We start from the raw sequence: 20,809 nt of genomic DNA, 5'->3' as shown, positions 1-20,809 counted from the left end.
ATAAGTGCAAGCCTCACCTCACACCTGTGAGTGCTGCCTGCTTAAATAAATAATAATGGCTTTTTCCAGGGCTGTGATAATAGTTTCAGCAATAAAAAACTCAAAACCACTACTGAGTAAAAAATGTCAGTAGAAGGTAATACTAACAATTTATTTATTTTTATTTTAGAAAATGTATTAAGCGCACAAATACCCGAGGGTGTCTCGGCGCTGAGTGTCCACTGTACATGTCCATGAGTAGTTATTGTTTGAACAGCCAAGTCTTTATCTGTTTTTGGAAAGGAAGAAGGGAAGCACAGGTTTTGATGTAGCGTGGAAGACTGTTCCATAGTTTGATAGTGGTCACTATAAAAGACCTGTCGCCCCATGAGACCTTCTTAGTCCTTGGGATCTGCATAAAACCGGCACAAGAGGATCGGAGGGATCTGACAGGATTGTAGGGGCAGAATGCGTCCTTTAAAAAGGCAGGGCCTTGAGAGTGAATTGCCTTATACGCAATACAAAGTGCTTTGAATTTGGTTCTTTTCTTGACTGGCAACCAATGAAGCTGTTCGATGGTGCCAGAAATGGAAGTGTACTTGGGAGTGGCCATGATCAGTCTTGCCGCAGCATTCTGCACCAACTGTAGCTTTTTTTAAACTCCTTCCTGAGCATTGACTAAGAGCGCGTTACAATAGTCTATGCGAGAAATAACTAGTGCACTGACCAGAGTTCTGGCCATGCTCATGGGGAGGTAGGGTAGGAGTTTTTTAATCATTCTCATGGTGTAGAATGAGGATGATACTACTGCATTAACATGGTGCATAAGAGTGAGTTTAGTGTCCAGTAAAACTCCCAGATTTCTTGCCTTGGTCACTGGGGAAGGGGGTGGTCCCAGGGTAACAGGCCACCAAGTAGGTGACCAGGCTGGGGAGAGATTGCCAAACACCATCACCTCCGTTTTGTCGGAGTTAAGCTTCAAGCAATTTGTAGACATCCAGTCACTTATTGCTAGCATTCCCTGATTAAAATTGGAAGCCACTTCATCTCTATTTTTATTAATGGCTAAGACAATCTGGGTGTCATCAGCATAGGATGTCACCGCCAGATAATAGATTTTTATGACCCTCGCCAAGTCCGACACATAGATGTTAAATAGTGACAGACTTAGCGAGGATCCCTGGGGGACACCACAGGGAAGAGTGAAGGGAGGTGAATTGAAATTGCCGAAGGCGACTGATTGTACTCGATCAGTGAGAAAAGAGGAGATAAGATCCTTAGCACCATCCGTGATCCCTGCCGCTGTGACACGGTCGATCAAGATAGAGTGATCGACCGTGTCAAAAGCTGCCGACAGGTCCAACAAAATGAGCACTGCTGATCCTCCACCATCAAGTGTCATCCTGATTTCATCCGTAGCCTTAATAAGCGCGGTTTCCGTTCCATGTCCCTTCCGAAAACCAAATTGTGAGTTATCCAGACAGTTGTTCTGGTCTATGAAGTCTGAGATTTGGATGTTCATAATCTTTTCCACAATTTTGGCAGGGAGAGGGAGGCAGGCTATAGGGCGATAATTAGCGACTATAGAAGGGTCTAAGGAACTCTTCTTGATAAGAGGTTTGATGGTCGCTTTCTTCCAGCATTCCAGCAAACAAGCATTAGCAGAGCCAATAGGGACATTTGTATAGTGTGCGGGTTAGGCATGCGCACGGCGTACGAACATCAAACCAAGGGCCGTATCATTATGCCATTCAGGGATGAACGTTGATGCAATGTGGTCTGTGTGTTTGTTTTTATCGAAATTTCTGTGTCTGTACCAAATGCAATCTCTGAGCTGTATGCATGAGCTGCAGATCACATAGCTCGGAGATCTAAAGAGGCAGTGTTTCCAAGCTGTGCTGACTGAACCCCATGCACTAACTCAGAGGTTTTCCATTGAATTAATGCTCTATAGATGGGCTGTTTCTGGAAAAAATACTTCACTAATCACATCTTTGTCTGTGCTCCACACAAAATGACGTGAGGCAAAAACTTCTAAAAAATAAATGCTATAGAAAAAGTATAGGTTTATCTTCTGTAGCATCCATAGTACCAGGTGGTTTTGTCGGTGCTCCCTCCCCGGTGCTACTGGACCGCTGTCCGCCTGGTTTCAGATATAAAATATGTCCTCATGCATTCCAATAGAGGTGAAAGGTCACATTAGAAGAGGCTGTAGGAAACCTGCGAGATAAAATATTCCTGTGGGCTGTTCCAAGATGTGATTCACAATGTCTGAAGTCAGTGGCTGAAGGCATCGGATTAAAAGCAGCCAAAGGTTGAAGCTGACTGGCCCAAAGCCCCTTAAAGTACTTATAGACTACTAATGTTCACAAAAATGGCACAAGCACAATAAAAGTCAAACCTAAAAACAAGTGACTTCTTCAAAAAAGGAATGTGGTTAGCATTCAGTTAAAACAATGTAATCTTTTTGTATTGTTGCTTATTTTAAAGTTGGCTTTTCCGATATTTCTATGATCTTATGAGGTGCAACAGTACAGCAAGCGTAAGGACTGATCCTGCATGTGTATTTCTCTCTTCTGTCTCCACTCCTACCCGTCCGGCTGCAGGAATATTTCAGCATGCTGCGAGAAAGAGCCGTGGCCTACATTAACGTCGACATATCAGTGTTTGGTGAGTCAAGCTCTTGCATCCAGTAACTATTTCTCAGACGTTCTTTTAGCTATCTCCGGTTTAATTGGTGGAAGCCAGGGCCAGACTAGGAACCCAAAGCAGCCCTTGCAAATTTTGTTGCACCATATATCTGTTGAAATTATAATCTACGAACCACTTTCACACTACTATAAGTCACACTTATAACTCACATTTATACTTATGCATCACCTGTAAATTAATATCACTCGCACCCCTCCGTACACAGTCTTGTCACTCGCCACACTACTTTAACTATAATTCGCAACTGTACCTTGTACTGTGTTCTGGCAAACAATATAATTTCTGACGTCATAAGTGTTTTAACCCCTTCAGCGCTCATGACGGAGCCACTCCGTCATGAGCCACGGGTGCCGTGTGCTCATGACGGAGTGGTTCTGTCATGCTGCGGCCGTTGGCCGCCGCTCCTCCCACGCTGCGCTGATTCCCCGCCTGTGCGGGCGATTAGCGCAGTGGGCGGAGTCATGACGGAACCACTCCGTCATGAGCACAGCTCAACCGTGGCTCATGACGGAGGAGCACAGCGCCACCGCGCTGCCCCCAAACCCCCCCCCAGTGCTGCGGCGGAATTCCCGCCGCAGCGAAGTGGTTAAGAACTGCAATGATTTCACATGCTATAACTTAGGTAACATCCCAGTGGATAGCTAGTGCATGGAGAAGGATTGAGTTATATTTCATGTAGTGTGGCAAGTGAGGTGACAAGACTGTGTATGAAGGTGCACGAGTGTTATTAATTTAAAAGTGGTGTGTAGGTATAACCGTGAGTATGACTTATAGTAATGTGAAAGTGATGCGCAAATGATAATTTCAGCAGAAAAGTATATTTTTTGTATGTGGTATGGTTGTGTAGTTTAAGGTGTGTTAGGCACTAATTACATAGGAATAAGTGCGTAAGTGGTGCATAAATCATAAAATTAAGAGATAACAATATCTTTAGAATTTCTAATGTTTGTGGAGTTTAATTTGGATTTGTATAGCAGCATTGCAGTATGGATTTAGACCCGGTAGGTCCACTATTGTTTAGTGCCTGAACTTGTACATGGTTATGAATAAGTATATAGTGGATCTTTCTGGGTCTATAGTCATGGCGTTGAGGGACCTCACATCAGCCTTCGATAGAGTTAACCATGCCAAATTATGGAAAATTCTATTGAACATGGTCTTGATATTGTTTTCATTTTAGGTTTCTTCACGCTATCACTTCGGCAGTAGCCTGCTTTACAGATGATTCTCATTGTACTCGTTCATACAAAATGGGCAGAGGAGTCCGACAAGGGTGTATTGTAGTTTTTTTTATTTACTTCGTATATTAACAGATTAGAACAGGTGTTAGTAGCAACTAGAGCAGATTGCCCCCTAATAAGTACACACTCGTTGCCTGCACTGCTTTACGCGGATTATGCCGTCTGGTTGATTAAAACCAACCTCAAGGGGTTTACAAATCCTTCTGGAAGCTTTTGTGGTCTTTATGGAGGAGCTGGATTTAGCTATTAATTTTAACAGATCCTTTGTAATGGATGGGGAAGTCGATCAACTAAATCTTAAACTAGGTGGGGGCACATATCTTATACAAAGTTAGGGCATTTTCCTACTGGGGTTTGAGGTGTGACTAAGTAGTGACCTGAAAAGCCTTGTTACAAGCGAAAAAGGGTGAGTTTATGAGGGTGAATGCATCAGTATTTGTTTTTGCTTCCAGATTAAGTAGTAAACCATTAAATGTGTTATTCCAGGTATACAACGCAAAATGTCTTCCTAAAGTTCTATATGGTAGTGACACATGTGGGTATGTGAATATAAATCAGCTACAGATTATTGAAAATAAATTTCCAAGGCGCCTGTTAAGTGTTGCTCAGAGTACTCCATCTTTCATTGCTCATGAGGAACTTGGTGCAAGCTACCTTTCAGATGCTGATCCTCCCTTTCCTTTTTTTTGTAAAATGTTTTCATTGGTATTTTGTGTCCAGAGCCTCCCACTCCTTTGTTGGGTAAACATTTGGACAATTTCTGTAACTAAATTAAAAAAGGAAATTATGTGTGATTGTATCTCTCTTGATAATAGCCACCCTAACCTAGAGCGTCTCGCCAAGTCTGATCAGAAAAGGGTCAAGGAACACTTTTTAATGTAAAGAAAATAGGATTGGGAAAGTCAGAAGTTTACAGAAATCTTCAGTCCGGGGTTTTATTGTGTTAAAAACGGTCCAGTCAATTGATCCCTATTTGTGACTAATAACACCCATTGTTTTTTACCTACCAGATTTAGGTTCAATCAGCTCCATTTATTCATTGCAGCCCTAAGAGGTTGTAATGAGTTAAGGTTGCTAGGGCCATGCGGCCACAACCCGGTATCTCCGCAAGATACTCTGCACTTTACATTGTTTTGTAGAGTTTATGATAAACCAATGTAATTGCATATTATTCCACTTATTCTAAAGAGCTGGAATTTTACTCAAGTTCGTCCTGCTTTATTGTTTTTACAACTATTATCTGATGAATGTGTTACTTATAATGTTGCTTGTTTTTATATGCTGTTTTTAGAATGAGGTGTTCTTGGATTGACTTACTCTAGGAGTGTCTCTTTTTTATTTCCATCTTGAATTTTTACTTGTATATTTAATTGTGTCTTTTATGGTTAATATGTATTTTAACCGAATAAAGAATTCTGATGATGATGATGATGATAATGTTGTGATTATATATCCCTGAGGGCATACATATTAGGGACTGTTAGAGAAGTCAGGGTGGGCCTTCCTCACGACACCTTGATCGTTTTAGGTTTTGAGGTGTCAAGGAGTGACCTAACTCCGCATATTCTATTTAGAAGCATAAGCGTTTAATGAATACCGCCTTAATAAGAATTAGGTACATTTGTTAGACCTGACAGTATACATTAAAGATTAAAATCATGACAGAACTATTCAGAAACCCCACAGCTGGCAAATCCACACTTCATGGAACAAGCTTTCATTAAAAAAATCTAAAAGCAAGAATATCATATGTGGAAATGCGGAGACTGAGAATTTGCCAGCAAGAAATGATTGACAGATTTAGAGAACGGGGATATATATATATTTTTTTTTTTTGCTCCTCCACGCTCGAGTAACTGCCGCCACACACCAGACCAGAGGGTGCGTCGTCTACCGCGGGCTACCCCAGCAAAGCCCGCATCATATCACCCAGTCCTCTGCAAGAATTCAAAGGATGACGACGCCGTGTCCAGGCTCAGAAAAGTTTATTGTTCAATCAGCCGGTTTGGACGCGTTTCGCCTGCCCGGCAGGCGAAACGCATCCAAACCGGCTGATTGAACAATAAACTTTTCTGAGCCTGGACACGGCGTCGTCATCCTTTGAATTCTTGCAGAGGACTGGGTGATATATATATATATATATATATATATATATATATATATTATCTACTGGCGGTCGCCAGTAGATAGTTATAGTTAGGACCGTGTTTCCATAGGAAATCCGCAACATTCTATTTGGAATAACTTTGGCGCCGGTTGACGAATCCTCACGAAATTTTCAAAATAGGTGGGGCGCTCCGCTCCGCTCCTACCCTGAAAGTCTCGGGGGGATTCATCAAGCGGGGGCCGAGAAAAAAGGGGGTCCCAAAACGCATTTTCCCCATGTAATTTTCCATAGGGACCTTTAGTCCAAGGTACAGCCCGAACGGCTGAACAGAATTACTTGACATTTGGCAGAGAGGTAGTCCTCAGGTCAGGGAAGTGCCTTTTGCAGGTCTGGTGTCAATCTGTTCAGTAGTTCCTGAGAAAATTAAAAGTAAAATCATATATATATGTGGGCGGAGCCTAACCACACATCTCATCCTGAGATCTGATTGGCTGTCAGCACTTCATCCAAGAAGTGTTGGCAGCCATCTTGGGACCAATATACATGATAGCACCTCATTAAAAAGCATTGCAGTTAATAGAAGGTTTTAAGACTTTAGTTACATTATAAATCATTTGTTGATGGTACCATACTCATTTTAGGAATTTTGGTATGTTCTAAGGTGATTTCACCATGTGAAAAAGCCTTCTGCTGGGATATCATGATTGAGAGAAAAATATTTTCTCATGCTTTTCCCACAGAGGTTTGGAAGGTGTTCTATAAGCTAAACTGAGAGCTTATTTTCTGTAAATTCACATTATCTTTCTCAGTCATGTGAGAATGAAGTCTGACATTCTCAGTAAAACATGTACATCCAACAAGGGCAGAGACTGTCAGTTGATTCCTTTGTGTTCTACTGCAGCTTCCCAGAGTGTTCCAAAGAACAACTAGAGCACTAACAGTCCTACTTATGATAAACATATGGCACACCTGAAGCCATCTTGCTTGGATTAAAGTGGTAACTCTTAAAACATTTAATTTAAAAAGAACAAAAATGAGGGGGTTCATTTTTCCATAAAAAGTATGATTAGTGCTGCAGAAAGAAAAATTAGGGCACATTTTGATTGACTTCTCAAATCCTCTTCTATTTCATTAAAAGATTCTGACATGCAGACTGAAACATGCACTTTCAATACCAGCAGCAGACTTCCCTGGTGAGCAGTAGCTTTACTACAGTGATCTAATAAGCAACTAGAGTGCTAACATTCTGAATTTATGGCAAATTTGTGACATATCTAAATGCTTTCTTGATGGAATCAAAGTAAAAAACTGAAAGTATTTCCTACTGAGGAGACGGTAGTAAATGAGGAAATTAGGAAACATCATAACAAATAAGTCTCCCAAAATGGCCACCAGAGACAAAAGAGCCCAAATGTAGCCCAAATATCACCCAGATGTAGCCCAAGTATAGCCCAATGACAGAATGTCCCAGAGTGTTCTAACGAACAACTAGAGCGCTAACAGTCTTACTTATGACAAAAGTATGGCACACCTGAAGCCATCTTGAATGGAATAAAGTGGTAACACTTAAAACATTTAATTTACAAAGGAACACAATGAGGGGATTCATTTTGCCATAGAAATTATGATTAGTGCTGCAGAAAGAAAAATGAGGGCACATTTTGACTTCTCAAATCCTCTTCTATGTCATAAAATAATTCTGACATGCAGACTGAAACATGCACTTTGAATACCAGCAGCAGGCTTCCCTGGTGAGCAGTAGCTTTACTACAGTGATCTAATGAGCAACTAGAGTGCTAACATTCTGAATTTATGGCAAATGTGTGACACATCTGAATGCCTTCTTGATGGAATCAAAGTAAAAAACTGAAAGTATTTCCTACTGAGGAGACTGCAGTAAATGAGGAAATTAGGAAACTTCATAACAAATAAGTCTCCCAAGATGGCCACCAGAGACAAAAGAGCCCAAATGTAGCCCAAATATCACCCAGATGTAGCCCAAGTATAGCCCAATGACAGAATGTCCCAGAGTGTTCTTAAAAACAACTAGAGCGCTTACTGTCTTCATTATGACTAAAGTATGGCACACCTGAAGCCATCTTGATTGGAATAAACTGGTAACACTTAAAACATTTAATTTAAAAAGGAACACAATGAGGGGGTTCATTTTGCCTTAGAAATTATGATTAATGCTGAAGAAAGAAAACGAGGGCACATTTTGAGTGACTTCGCAAATCCTCTTCTATTTCATTAAAAAATTCTGACATGCAGACTGAAACATGCACTTTTAATACCAGGAGCAGACTTCCATGGTGAACAGTAGTTTTACTACAGTGATCTAATGAGCAACTAGAGTGCTAACATTCAGAATTTATGGCAAATGTGTGACATATCTGAATATCTTCATGATGGAATCAAAGTAAAAAACTGAAAGCATTTCCTACTGAGGAGACTGCAGTACATGAGGAAATTAGGAAACTTCATAACAAATAAATCTCCCAAGATGGCCACCGGAGACAAAAGAGCCCAAATGTAGCCCAAAATCCCCCAGATGTAGCCCAAATATAGCACAATGACAGAAGTGTGCAAAACACTTATTATTTTGTGTTTTTGCAGTGTTATATAGTGCAGACTTGTCAGGTATTGGAGTGCTTTACATGAGCATTGGTTACATCACACAAGAACAAATTCATTTTGGTTGTAGACATGGGGAGACTAAGTGATTTGACCAGAATCACAGAATGTCGAGCTGAAGCAGAAACTCCAACCTGGTTCCCCAGTTGCAAAGTCTGCAGTTCTGGAAGTAACACCACATCCTCTCCCCCAAGTGCAACATTTAATCAAGTGGTCAACTGGATAAAAAAACATAAAGATAACAAATAATTTAAAAGTGCTTTGTCGCTATTTGAAAACTCAGAAAATATGTCCTTATTTTAGTCTTTTAGAGCACTAACCATAATTTTGATGCCAATAAGACCCTCTCATATATGTAATTTCTAAAGGAAATGCTCTAGGTATTACAGTTTTGATTACATCAAGATGACGTCAGGCGTTCCACACTTTTGTAATAAATATAGAATGTTAGCAATCTAGTTGTTCATTGGGATACTGTTGAGAGGCAGAGGCCAGGGGCACGGACTCTGAAAATTGAAGGCAGGTAGGAGAGTGCAGAGGCAACAATTTGACCACACTGGGCAGGCAGGAAGGGCAGTGGCAGCACAACAGACTATGGAGGGCAGTGGAAAGGGGGGCAGGGGCAACAAACCAACAATACAGGACTTGCAAGAGAGGCTGTGGCAATGTAATAGACCATTGTGGGCAGAAGGAAGAGGCAATGGTAGTACAACCATACATGCCAACAGACCCGATTCAGCCAGGAAACGTCCAATGTTTTTAAGCTCAAATGGGATTTATTTGATCTGTCTCCTGTCTACAATCTCCTCTTTTTCAATGTAACTCAAAGGGGAAAAACAATACCCCAGTTTTTTTTCAAAATCTCCCTCTTACCAAGTTCAAAATGTTCGCAAGTATGGTACATTGGATCATGGAAGGAAATGGGGTAGGGACATGGACTTGGATAACAGAGGACAGGAGGGACATGGAGAGGTGCACCAAACTGACCCTGCAGGGCAGGCATCAGGGTTTGCAGCAGCACAATACACCATACAGGGCATGCGGGACGGGAGTGCAGCACAACAATCCATAGAAAGCAAGAGGGAGGGGACAGGACCATGCACATGGACAACAGAGAACAGAGGGGCAAGAGGCAATGGTAGCTAGCTGACCATAATGGACAGACAGGAGAGAAAGCTGCAGCATAACAGACCATAAAGGGCAGGAGGGACGGATATGGGGCATTACAATGGAACAGACAAGCCAGGAGGGAGGGAGTAGGGATCTGCACATGTAAACAGAGGGCTGGGGGCAAGGGGGCAGGGCAGGAGCAGCAAGATAGCCATGGAGGTCAGGCAGGATGGGCACTAGAAGCAAGACACACCATGAAGAGCAACACTGAGACTGTGATGGCATACACACAGACCATGGAGGGAAGGTGGGAGGGGGTCAGGGGCAGCTAACTGACAACACAGGGAAGGTGGGAGGGGCCATGGCAGCACAGAAGACCATGCATGGCAAGTGGGAGGGTTAGTGGCAGCACAATGGCTATTATGGGCAAGAAGGAGGGTGCAGGGGCATGCACAAAGGACGATGGAGGATAGAAGGGAGGGTCAGGACCTGTGCACAGACAAGAAAGTTCAGGGGAAGGGGCCTCACAACAGACTGCACGGGGCAGGCAGGAGGAGCAGTTGCAGCACAACAGACAAGGGAGGGCAGAAGGGTGTGGCAGTCCAATGGACCATGTAGGACAGGAGGAAGAGGATAGGGGCATGGCATGTGGACAGGCAGGGTGGAGGTGGCAGGGACAGGTTACAGTCATCTGACAATGCTAGGCAGGTGGGAGGGGAGTGGCAGCTCAACAGAACACTCAGAGTAGATAGGAGTGGCAGGTCCATGGAACATGGTGGGCAAAATTATGGAGCAGGGGCATGCACAAAGACATCGGAGGGCAGGGGGAAGGAGAATAGGGGCAGCAAGCTAAGCACAGAGTTTAAGCAGGAGGTAAATGATGGGGCATAGCATTGGGCAATGGAGGGCAGGAGGAGTGGACTCGTACATCATACTAAATTGAGGGCAGTGGCAGCACATCAGACCATGCATGGCAGGAGGGAGGAGGCTAGTACATGGATTCACACAACAGAGGATAGGGAGGAGGGGGATGGGGCAGCAAGCTAACTGTTCAGAGAAGGCGGGTATTAGGAACTTTATTGTTTTTAAAACGTGTGTCTGTGCGAACTACTTAAAATATGAACAAGTATGCAGCATAATCTCACTTTTATTCAGGAAAAAGAGGACGTTTGTGACTGTGACTCCGGGCTCACTTGGCAGAAACACCCCCTGACCCTCCACCCCCTATCGCAAAATGTAATGCCCGTGAAAAGGGTAGGTGAACACAGTGTTATATAGAACATAGTCCTGAGAGCACGATTGAAAATGAAAACTAGATATAGTGTATGGTATAAACTATGCACCAAAAAGTGTGATATAAGATGAACCGGGCGTGAAATATACTATGCAATAGATTGTGCGCAATTACAGATTTATTGGAGAGCGCGAGATAGCACAGGCACTAGCGTGTGCTATGCGATATGCGCCTAGGAGTGTAATATGCACAGGGCAGAGTTGTGTAACCTAACTAGTTTCTAAAGTTGTAATATAAAATATGTGCTGGGGAGTGTAACATTGCATATGCACTGTGACAAAGATATGGATCCCAGATTGTAATATGTATGGCATAGCACTATGCGTTATAACATAGGCATCGAGGAAGGCACGTTAGATAGGGCAATATAACCCGTGCGAAGACAAGTGTGGCATGACATATTCACGGGGTGGTGTTACAGTGCACATGGGCTAGAGAGTGTCATAGCATATGCACTAGCTAGTGGAATACAACACAGAGGTGTGTGGCACTCAGCAGGCAATGGTGGGTGTAAAATAGCATTGGGCTCTGCCAAGAGTGCGCTGTGACTCTCAAGTGATGTTCGTCCCCTTTCCCGAAAGTAAAATAAAAAGTATTACACATCCGGCAGTGGATGTGTGTTTTATTAACCGTGAGGGGGGTTTCTTGCATAGTTTTGGTCGAATTTTTGTGGAATCCCCTTTGAATGGCTTGGTGTGCATGTGTATTAAATGTGCCCGTCAATAGCTACCCATGTTTGTATAAATAAACGACAAGGGTGTCTACCGGGATTAGGCACGGTAGGGCATCAGACATGTCAGAGCTTCACTAGTGGTGTAAATACATTCCACGTGGATTCATTGTATGCATAGTCGCCTTTTAATGAATATCACGCAAATCGTCATGGTGATAGGTACGTACGGTTTGTCCAGCATGTCCTAGGTGTGTCTATAAATATATATTTTTTTAAAATAATAAAAAACAGTGGCCGGCCCTGGGGGATGGGGTCCCCGGGGTCATAAGTGGCCTGAGGAGGGGGGCAACGCAGCCCCCTCCTAAAGAATCCCTGGGGATTGGGGTAAAAAAAATATAATTAGGAGACAGGCCCTGGGGGATGGGGTCATCAGGGCCAATAAATTAGAATAAGAAGGGGAACCACACAGCCCCCCTTCTTAAAAAATTAAAATAAATAAAAGACTGGCATTGTGCCGGAGGCCACGCCCCCTCCTTACAGCACTCTGCAAACGCGCCCCCTGGCGAATTGTAAGTTGGGGAATTAATTCCTCTTCAATACTGAGGGTCCCTGAGGGCCAACTAGCCCAACAGGCATCTCCAGTATGCGCCAGGGAGCTGCGCTGCAGACAGGTGTTCTGAGGCCAAGCCCCTTTTTACACCTCTCTGCAACACAGCTCTGTGGCGCTTACTGGAGGTACCTAGTGGTCTAGTTTGACCCTAGGGACCCTTAGGATTCAAGGGGACTTAATCTCTCAACTTAGAACAGCCACAGGGCGAGTTTACACAGTGGTGAAGGGAGGGGACGGGGCCTGAGGTGACGTGTGCAAACACGCACTATGGCACGTTTTAAATTGGGGATATAATTTCCCTTCAATACTGAGGGCCCCTGTGGGCTAACTAGCCCACCAAGTGCTTCCAGTAAGCGCCACTGAGCTGCATTGCAGAGAGGTGGTCCAGGCCGTGCCACTTTTTACACCTCTCTGCAACGCAGCTCTGTGGCACTTACTGGAGGTACCTAGTGGGCTAGTTGGACCCTAGGGACCCTCAGGATTCAAATTCCCAACTAAAAACGGACACAGGGCGTGTTTACACAGTGGTGAAGGGAGGGGGCGGGGCCTGAGTTAACGTGTGCAAAAACGCCCTGTGGCCTGTTTTAAGAGGTAGTTTTAATCCCCCTGCCCTATTATATACTAGGGGCTTACAGAGGAGGTCATGCTAATCACAGGGGGACCCCAACGCATAATGTTCCCTAGTGTATGTAGGTGTTTTCACTGTATTCTAAGTGTCTTTTAACATAGCACTGGCTCTAGGACTGGTTAGTCAGACTCAGTTACCACCAGTATCCGTCTGAAAAAGTTGAGGGTACAGGATGATTTTGCAACAAGGCTTCTTTCTGCTCTTCTTTTTGTTCTTTCTGCACGTTATCCTTCTTCCTGCACTTTTCTTCGTCTTTGAGGACTTCTGTTGCTTCTTTCTGCACTTCTATTTTTACTTTCTGTGCATTTTTTCTTCCTTTTCACATGTCCTATCTCTGTAGGCATAGTTAGAAATTAGCATTTAAAAAACCTTTGAAATTCACAGAAAAAAACATAGGTTTCAAGCACGTTATAGTTAGGAATGATCATTTAAAAAACCTCAGAAATTCACTGAAAAAACCATAGGTTTCAGGGGTGTTATAGTTAGCTGGACTTTTCACTTGTACAAAACCATTGAAATTCCCCCGTTATAGTTAGTTCAGCTAACTATAACCTGTGCGCCCGCAATGCACTGCTGATGACGTCACATATTACATCACTCATGACATGGTCAGTGACATCACTCATGACATCACTGATGACATCTCAAATGACATCACTGATGACATCACTGATGACATCATCCTTGTGATAGAGTGGCAGACCTGCTCTCCCCCTAATATAACCTTTGATACACACATTCAAAAATAGAAATTAAAATTTTCAAAACAATGGACATACCAATACCAGTTACAACAACCTCTTCAGTAATTCTAAGATCCACATACACATCCACTCATTCACCCACAGTCCTATACAGTCACTCATACATGTACTCACTCATCATATGTACTCATACACCTATACATCCTGTTACACAATGCCACTCATCCATAGAGTTACTCACACACATAGTCACTCATGCTAATAAAGAATCAAACATACATTTACTTGCATATACAGTTATACACACACCACCACACTTACTTCTATGGAAACTTACACATCCTTAGTCTTTTAAACAATCACTTATAGAAACACATACTTATCCATACATGAACTCTTTCAATCTCTCACTCTCACATATACTCACTTATATACACCAATAGTCACATATACTAGTTTAAAACATATGTAGTTACTCATAAAGACACTATTGAGACAGTCATTCACTCACTAACACACCCATACACACACTCATCCACCCATACAGTCCTGCACACATGCTGTCTTCAACACATACAAACAGTGAGTCACTCATTCATGCACCTATGCACTACGTAATACCCCCCACCGAACCATGCAGACACTCAGACTGATACTCAAAAAAACAACTAATAACCTATATAGACACCTATGTAGCTACTCACCAACCCATGCAGCCACTTATGCACAAAGTGAGAGACTGATACAGATATTTACATATTTAAACATTACTCACTAAGCCATGTATTCACTATGATACACTTAATCAGTCAGTTACACAATCAATTTTTCAAAAACAAATCATCCATTTAGACACTTATATACCCATTTATTCTTCCATCGACCTTGAGATATACATATATAAAACATATTTAATTTTCAGAAAAACACACATTCACTGGATGATGTAATCAGTGATGTCATCAGTGATGTCATTTGAGATGTCATGAGTGATGTCATGAGTGATGTCACTGACCATGTCATGAGTGATGTAATATGTGACGTCATCAGCAGTGCATTGCGGGCGCGCGAGTTATAGTTAGCTGAACTGACTATAACTGGGGAATTTCAATGGTTTTGTACAAGTGAAAAGTCGAGCTAACTATAACACCCCTGAAACCTATATATATATATATATATATATATATATATATATATATATAAAAATTCAGTGCTCAAAATACTCCAGAACTGCCAGAACGCGTTTCAACTGTCAAATTCAGCCTTGTTCACACACACCCGCGGTGCCATTTATATACATATCCGCCTTTCCAACGGTGGGGCATCATAGCGGCTGGACTGGCCACTTAACATCAGAAAAAAGAAGGTTGCCCCACTGAAGATGCCACACACGAAGCCAGTTTTGAAGTCTTCGTCATCCACAAAACTAATAGGAATATTCTGTACCTGTAATCCTACAGGAATAATATTAGCATTCAGATAATCTGTGAGAAATTTGGCTTTAGTTTTGTGTCAAATAAATGCTCACGGAGCTGGATGGTGCTAAGCATTGAAACAGCATTGAAACACATTGTTAAAATCAAAGCAGAAATCGCTGAACTACAGAAGAATTTATTGGAGGATCCCACAGTTACAGATGCTAGAGATTTCCTGAAGAACCTAGAAACTGTGGTGGCAGAGTTTCAGAGGACAAATATACTTAAAAAGACTGATAAATTACAGAAAGATATCAGGAAATACAGCTGAGACCGGACTTATCCTTATTTAAGAAAATATTTTTTCCAACAAAATCAAGGTCAGAGTCCGGGACTACAGAAATACACAACATTTTTGATAGTGCATCCTCAAGTTCAGAGGGTGATACTAACAGAGGGGGTGCACAGAGTTTTGGGTTTGCCCCAGGTCAGAATCAGTCTTTTTTACAGAGAGATCGACCGCATCAAAGGGGAAGAGTTCGGAACAGCAGGTAGGGCTGGTACAGTAACCAGCCGCGGTCGGTAGTAGGAGTACCTGCAGGGCGGTGACGTGGGGAGAGGGAGGGGCAGTGTGGGGGGTAGTAAACTATGGATTACGGAGGTTTACAAGTAAGTTAACATATAAATTAATACAATGAATTTCGTTGTGTGCACTGCATCCCCAAATGCGATGCAGTGCACGCAACGAAATTCGTTTTATTAATTTATATGTTAACTTACCTGTAAACCTCAGTAATCCATAGTTTGCTACCCCCCCACCCTGCCCCTCCCTCTCCCCACGTCACCGCCCTGCAGGTACTCCTACTACTGACCGCGGCTGAGAGTAACCAATATACCCCAGGGTTTTGCTAAACTCACAATCAATATTACGAGTGGTAGATCCAAATACAACAATGGACAATCAAAATATGCAAGTAGTTCCTATTTTCAATCTATCTTCGCATGAATTGAGTTCTAAAGAAATTGCAGTTTTGAGTAATGGGTGGTCCTTTGTTCCCACTTGTAGAAATGACCCCTTTACCGCGCAGATAGAACTGTATGAATTCTTTAGATGCCTGCGTTTGAAGTATTTTTTCAATAAAAACCCGGTGGTGATACAAAATGATACCACAGGTCTGCGTTATCCATCTACATTTCATCCAGCCACAAACTACATGCCTAAAGAGTTACTTACCTTTAAGAATATCATTCTGATCGAGGTAGAACAATTGTTCAAAGAGCATAAATACAGAAGGTTTAATTTCTCTAAGGATCAACAACAAACTCTGAGGGACCTTGCCGGTCGCAGTGATTTAACAATCAAGCCGGCTGACTCGGGGGATAGTATCATTGTGCAAAATAAAACAGATTATGATGCTGAAGTATTAAGACAACTATACGATCCAGTACACTATGTAAGAGTACCAAAAGATCCCACAGACAATATCAGAAAAGATATTCTAGAGCTAACGACTGTAGGACGGAACAGATTATGGCTCAGCCAAAAAGAATCAGACTACTTCAACAAAAAAAGAGTTTACTATCCCAGCGTTTTATACGCTGCCAAAAATCCATAAAGATGACAAACACCTACCCGGTAGACTGATAGTTGCAGGCTGCCAATCTATTCTACAACCACTAGTAGAATATACTGATTTTTTCCTCAAGCCATTTGTTCCTTTTACACGATCATATACTAAGGACAGCATGGATGTAATTACACAACTGGAGGGATTGACTTTCGATGTCCAAACTGATGTTTTAGTTACTATGGACATCGAAAGTTTATACACTAGTATTCCCCAAAATGAGGCCTTAATGATAATAAGAAATACATTAGGGAATTCCCATACTGCTTTTACCCACTGGGTTATTTTTTAGCATTTCACTGTTGCAGTTATTGTGAACACGGGGGCAGTGACACCCACAGGGGTTAAACAAAGGAAATACAAGTTCTGTGGCAGCAGATTATGGGACTACCAGAACCATGAGGCTATGTGCGTTAATGCCCATTGGGGCGGGACTTGTTCATTCAGTAAACCAGCTGTTCCCAATAGCTTTGTGTCACCGTATTTGAAGCCAGAGTGAAGCCAGTGATCAAGAGCATGATATCACTCGAAACACGTTTTGCATTTTGCATTTTAATGGAAGCAAGTAAGCTGGAGTGCTGACACTGCTGCCGCCGAGGGTGTTTGAGTCTGTACCCTTCATGTGTGGCATCTTCAGTGGGGCAACCTTCTTTTTTATAGATAGATAGATAGATAGATAGATAGATAGATAGATAGATAGATAGATAGATAGATAGAGAATATATATTTAAATAAAACCAATCGCCATTATGTAGTTATAGTTAGGACCTAGTTTACATAGGCAAAGCATTTTTTTTTTGATTTGGCTATAACTTTGGGGTCGTTTGACTAACCTTCATGAAATTTCCCCCAAAAGTGTCAAGGTGGGTTCATTAGTATGGAAATTTTGGGTGTGATCTGTGCTGTGGGGACTGAGAATTTGGGGCGCAAAATAAAGTTGCGTCTGTAATGTTAATTCTCATATGAACCTTTAGCCACACCTACAGCCGAACCGCTGAACAGACCTACACCAAATTTGGCAGGGAGGTAGATATCGGTTCAAGGAAGTGCCTTTTGCTTATTTGGTATAAATCCATTCAGTAGTTGTTGAGAAATGTAAGTTTAAAATTATAGTTATATCTCTGGTCGCTAATATTTCACCGTGTTTTCGCGATGAATCGCGAATGCGCGCACCAAAGAATGCTCTGATTGGCTGGGCGCAACCTGAACAGAAAGTTGCAGCCACCATTTTTCTATTGTAATGGTTGCCGGGGCTGAAAATGTCTGAAAAATCTAATGTAAGGGGTCATAGTAGAGGTACTCGAACCCCATGTTTGACAAATGGGGGTGTTAGTGACACAAGTTATGTGTCCAAAATTGTTTTTTAATAGCACACAATATTCGCAAAGACGCCGCGACCAACAGTGCAGCACCCCATGTACCATCACAGGGACATCGTGACTATCAACGTTGTTGCGAATATTGTGAAAATATAAAAGAATATATCAGTGAATCATTAATACGCATTGTGATAGATATTGAGATTTTGATAAATGTTTTTATAGAGTTATTTATATAGTGAGTTATCTACTGTGATGGTTAGAATTAATTATATAGTTATAATTTTTTTATGTGGTGGTGGCCATTGAATTCCTGCTTTTGCTTTCCTCTTTTACAACGTAACCACGGGGATCGCGACGACCAACGTCATCGCGATCTCCGGTCTCACCGCGAAAATGGAAATTAGTTTTAGAGATGGTTGAGCTAGAAATACAATAGAAAAAGATGAGTTTAAAGTGTACAGTCATAATACTGTAATATGTGTGCACATATGTGTTTTCACTTTATGGAAAAAGTACGACCGTTGCGGTTAACGGCGATTTTGCAACGTCCTGAATAACTGCAAAAACGGAAAATAGGTGTGAAAGATGGTTTTGAAATAAATTTAGCATAAAAATATGAGTTTGAACATGCTTTGAAAGAAGTATGTATATAGAAATATGTGTAGGGCAATGTTCAGAATGGATTTTTTTACATATTATTTTTGGATGTGTTGGTGGTCATTGAATGACTGCTTTTGTTTTCCTTTTGTGCGACTTGTCCATGGGGATTTCGATTACCAACCGTCATTGCAGTCTCCGGAGTCACCCCGGCAAGATAAAACGGGTTTTAGGGATGGTTTTTATTGAAAGTCTCTACTAAAACGTGATTTTAGAGAATACCGTAAGAAACGCTTATGTAAAATACTATGGTATGTTTGAATATATGTGTTTTACACTTTAAGGAAAAGGTGCGATTGTTGTGGTTAACGATGCCATTGCGACGTCCCAAATAACTGCAAAAAATGGTAAATAGGTCTGATAGATGGATTTTAAAGAAACTTATAGTACAAAAACATGAGTTTAAACAGGTTTTTAAAGAAGTATGTGTATAGTAATATGTGTAGGGTAATGTTCAGAATGGATTTTTTTACATGTTATTTTTGGATGTGTTGGTGGTCATTAAAAGTCCACTTTTGTTTTCCCAGAGGATCGCATCGTCATTGCAAATACAAAAAATGTTAAGAAAAAAAATAACGCTCATTAATCCACTGAAGAAAACACAAGCTTATAAAAATACCTCTTATAAAGCCATTTTAAATTGAAAATACATAATCCCTGACGCACCCACTCACACCCACTTTAACCTTTCATACAACCACTCCAACTTCCACACTACCATTCTCGAAACCATTGACACACCCATCCCAGTACTTACACACCCACTACCTGATTCATAGGTCTACACACACATTCACTCAGTTACCCATACACCAACTCGCTCAATAGTACAGCCCCTGAAATATCCACTCATACACCCATATAGCCTCTCACACACTGTCAGTCACTCCTAGAGCTACGCACACACCCACTAACTCACCTAGAGAGTCACTCACACAGCCATTTACTCACATTTACAGTTATGCACACTCAGTCAATTATTCATACAGATACTAACAGATACTCATCTATACAGTCACTGACGCAAGTACACAATTACCCATACAGCCACTACCACAATCCCGAACTCACACATACAGTCACTCATATACCCCATCACTCACCTATACTGCCTTTCACATATCCAATTATTCACTGATATACCACTGACACATTCATTCACCCACCAACACACCCATACACACACTCAGTCACCTATACAGCCCCTCACTTACATACTCACTAACCCATACAGCCACTGACTTACCCACTCACTCATCCATGCAGACAGGCACACACCCTCTCACCCAGCCATACAGCCACTCATGCACCCATACAGGTACTCAGACACCCAATCAGTCACCCATACAGCCACTCACATACCCACTCAGCACCCCATACAGCCACTTAGACACCATCTGACAGACTGATACAGACATTCTCAAAACCAAGTCACTCACCCATGCATTCACTGAGACATCTAATCACTCCCTTATACAGTCAGTCACGCACCGAGGGGCGTGGCTAAGGAGCCGATGCGGATAGCAGCGTGAGCTGAGAGCTCTGCACCAACTCCGTTATTTATCCTGCTTGGGGGCCGATTTTGCAGCTAAAAATACATCTGGTGGCTTGCCATACAATTTTGGAAGTGCCGGCGCCGCTTACTGATTGAAGCGACATCACCGCCTAGAACCGGGGACTGAAATGCGGCGGAACACTGGTCGCTCAAAATGGCGCCGGGTCCGGCTGCAGTGAGTGGAGCTGCGGAGAGAGCGGCGGATGTTTAGTGAGCCGGCGTAGCGGAAGAACGGATCGCCACCGCTGCTTGCCGAGCGTTGAAGAGATCTGGGTGCGGACCACGACTAGGGCGACGGAGGTGATATTGGAGCGGCGGAGGCGGCTGCAGAGGGAAACGGAGCTTCCCCCCCTCCCGCCCTCCTCCTCCCAGTGGCATGCGGAGTGCCCGTGGTGGCGGCAGCGAATGGAGGAGTGACAGCGCGGGGACCCGACGCACTGCTGGAGTGGACTGGGGGTGCAGCTGAGAGGATCTCCCCTGCCTGGGACCGTTGGATGAGCAGGACGTGGGCTGCTCGCGGTCCCTGCACAGCTGCCATTT

General features: G+C 42.6%; 1 protein-coding gene across 1 annotated transcript in view; it reads left to right on the top strand.

The window, feature by feature from the left end:
• NAALADL1 (N-acetylated alpha-linked acidic dipeptidase like 1) overlaps positions 1 to 20,809 on the top strand; it is a 362,700-nt gene that overhangs the window by 184,983 nt on the left and 156,908 nt on the right. Inside the window, exon 11 of the mRNA XM_085625455.1 lies at positions 2,586 to 2,649. Within this exon, the coding sequence (XP_085481581.1) occupies positions 2,586 to 2,649 (64 nt within the window). The remainder of the gene's footprint in view (positions 1 to 2,585; positions 2,650 to 20,809) is intronic.

This window comes from Triturus cristatus, chromosome 9, assembly GCF_964204655.1.
Source record: "Triturus cristatus chromosome 9, aTriCri1.1, whole genome shotgun sequence".
In the NCBI taxonomy this organism is placed as follows: Eukaryota; Metazoa; Chordata; class Amphibia; order Caudata; family Salamandridae; genus Triturus; species Triturus cristatus.
This window is presented reverse-complemented; position numbering and strand designations above follow the sequence as displayed.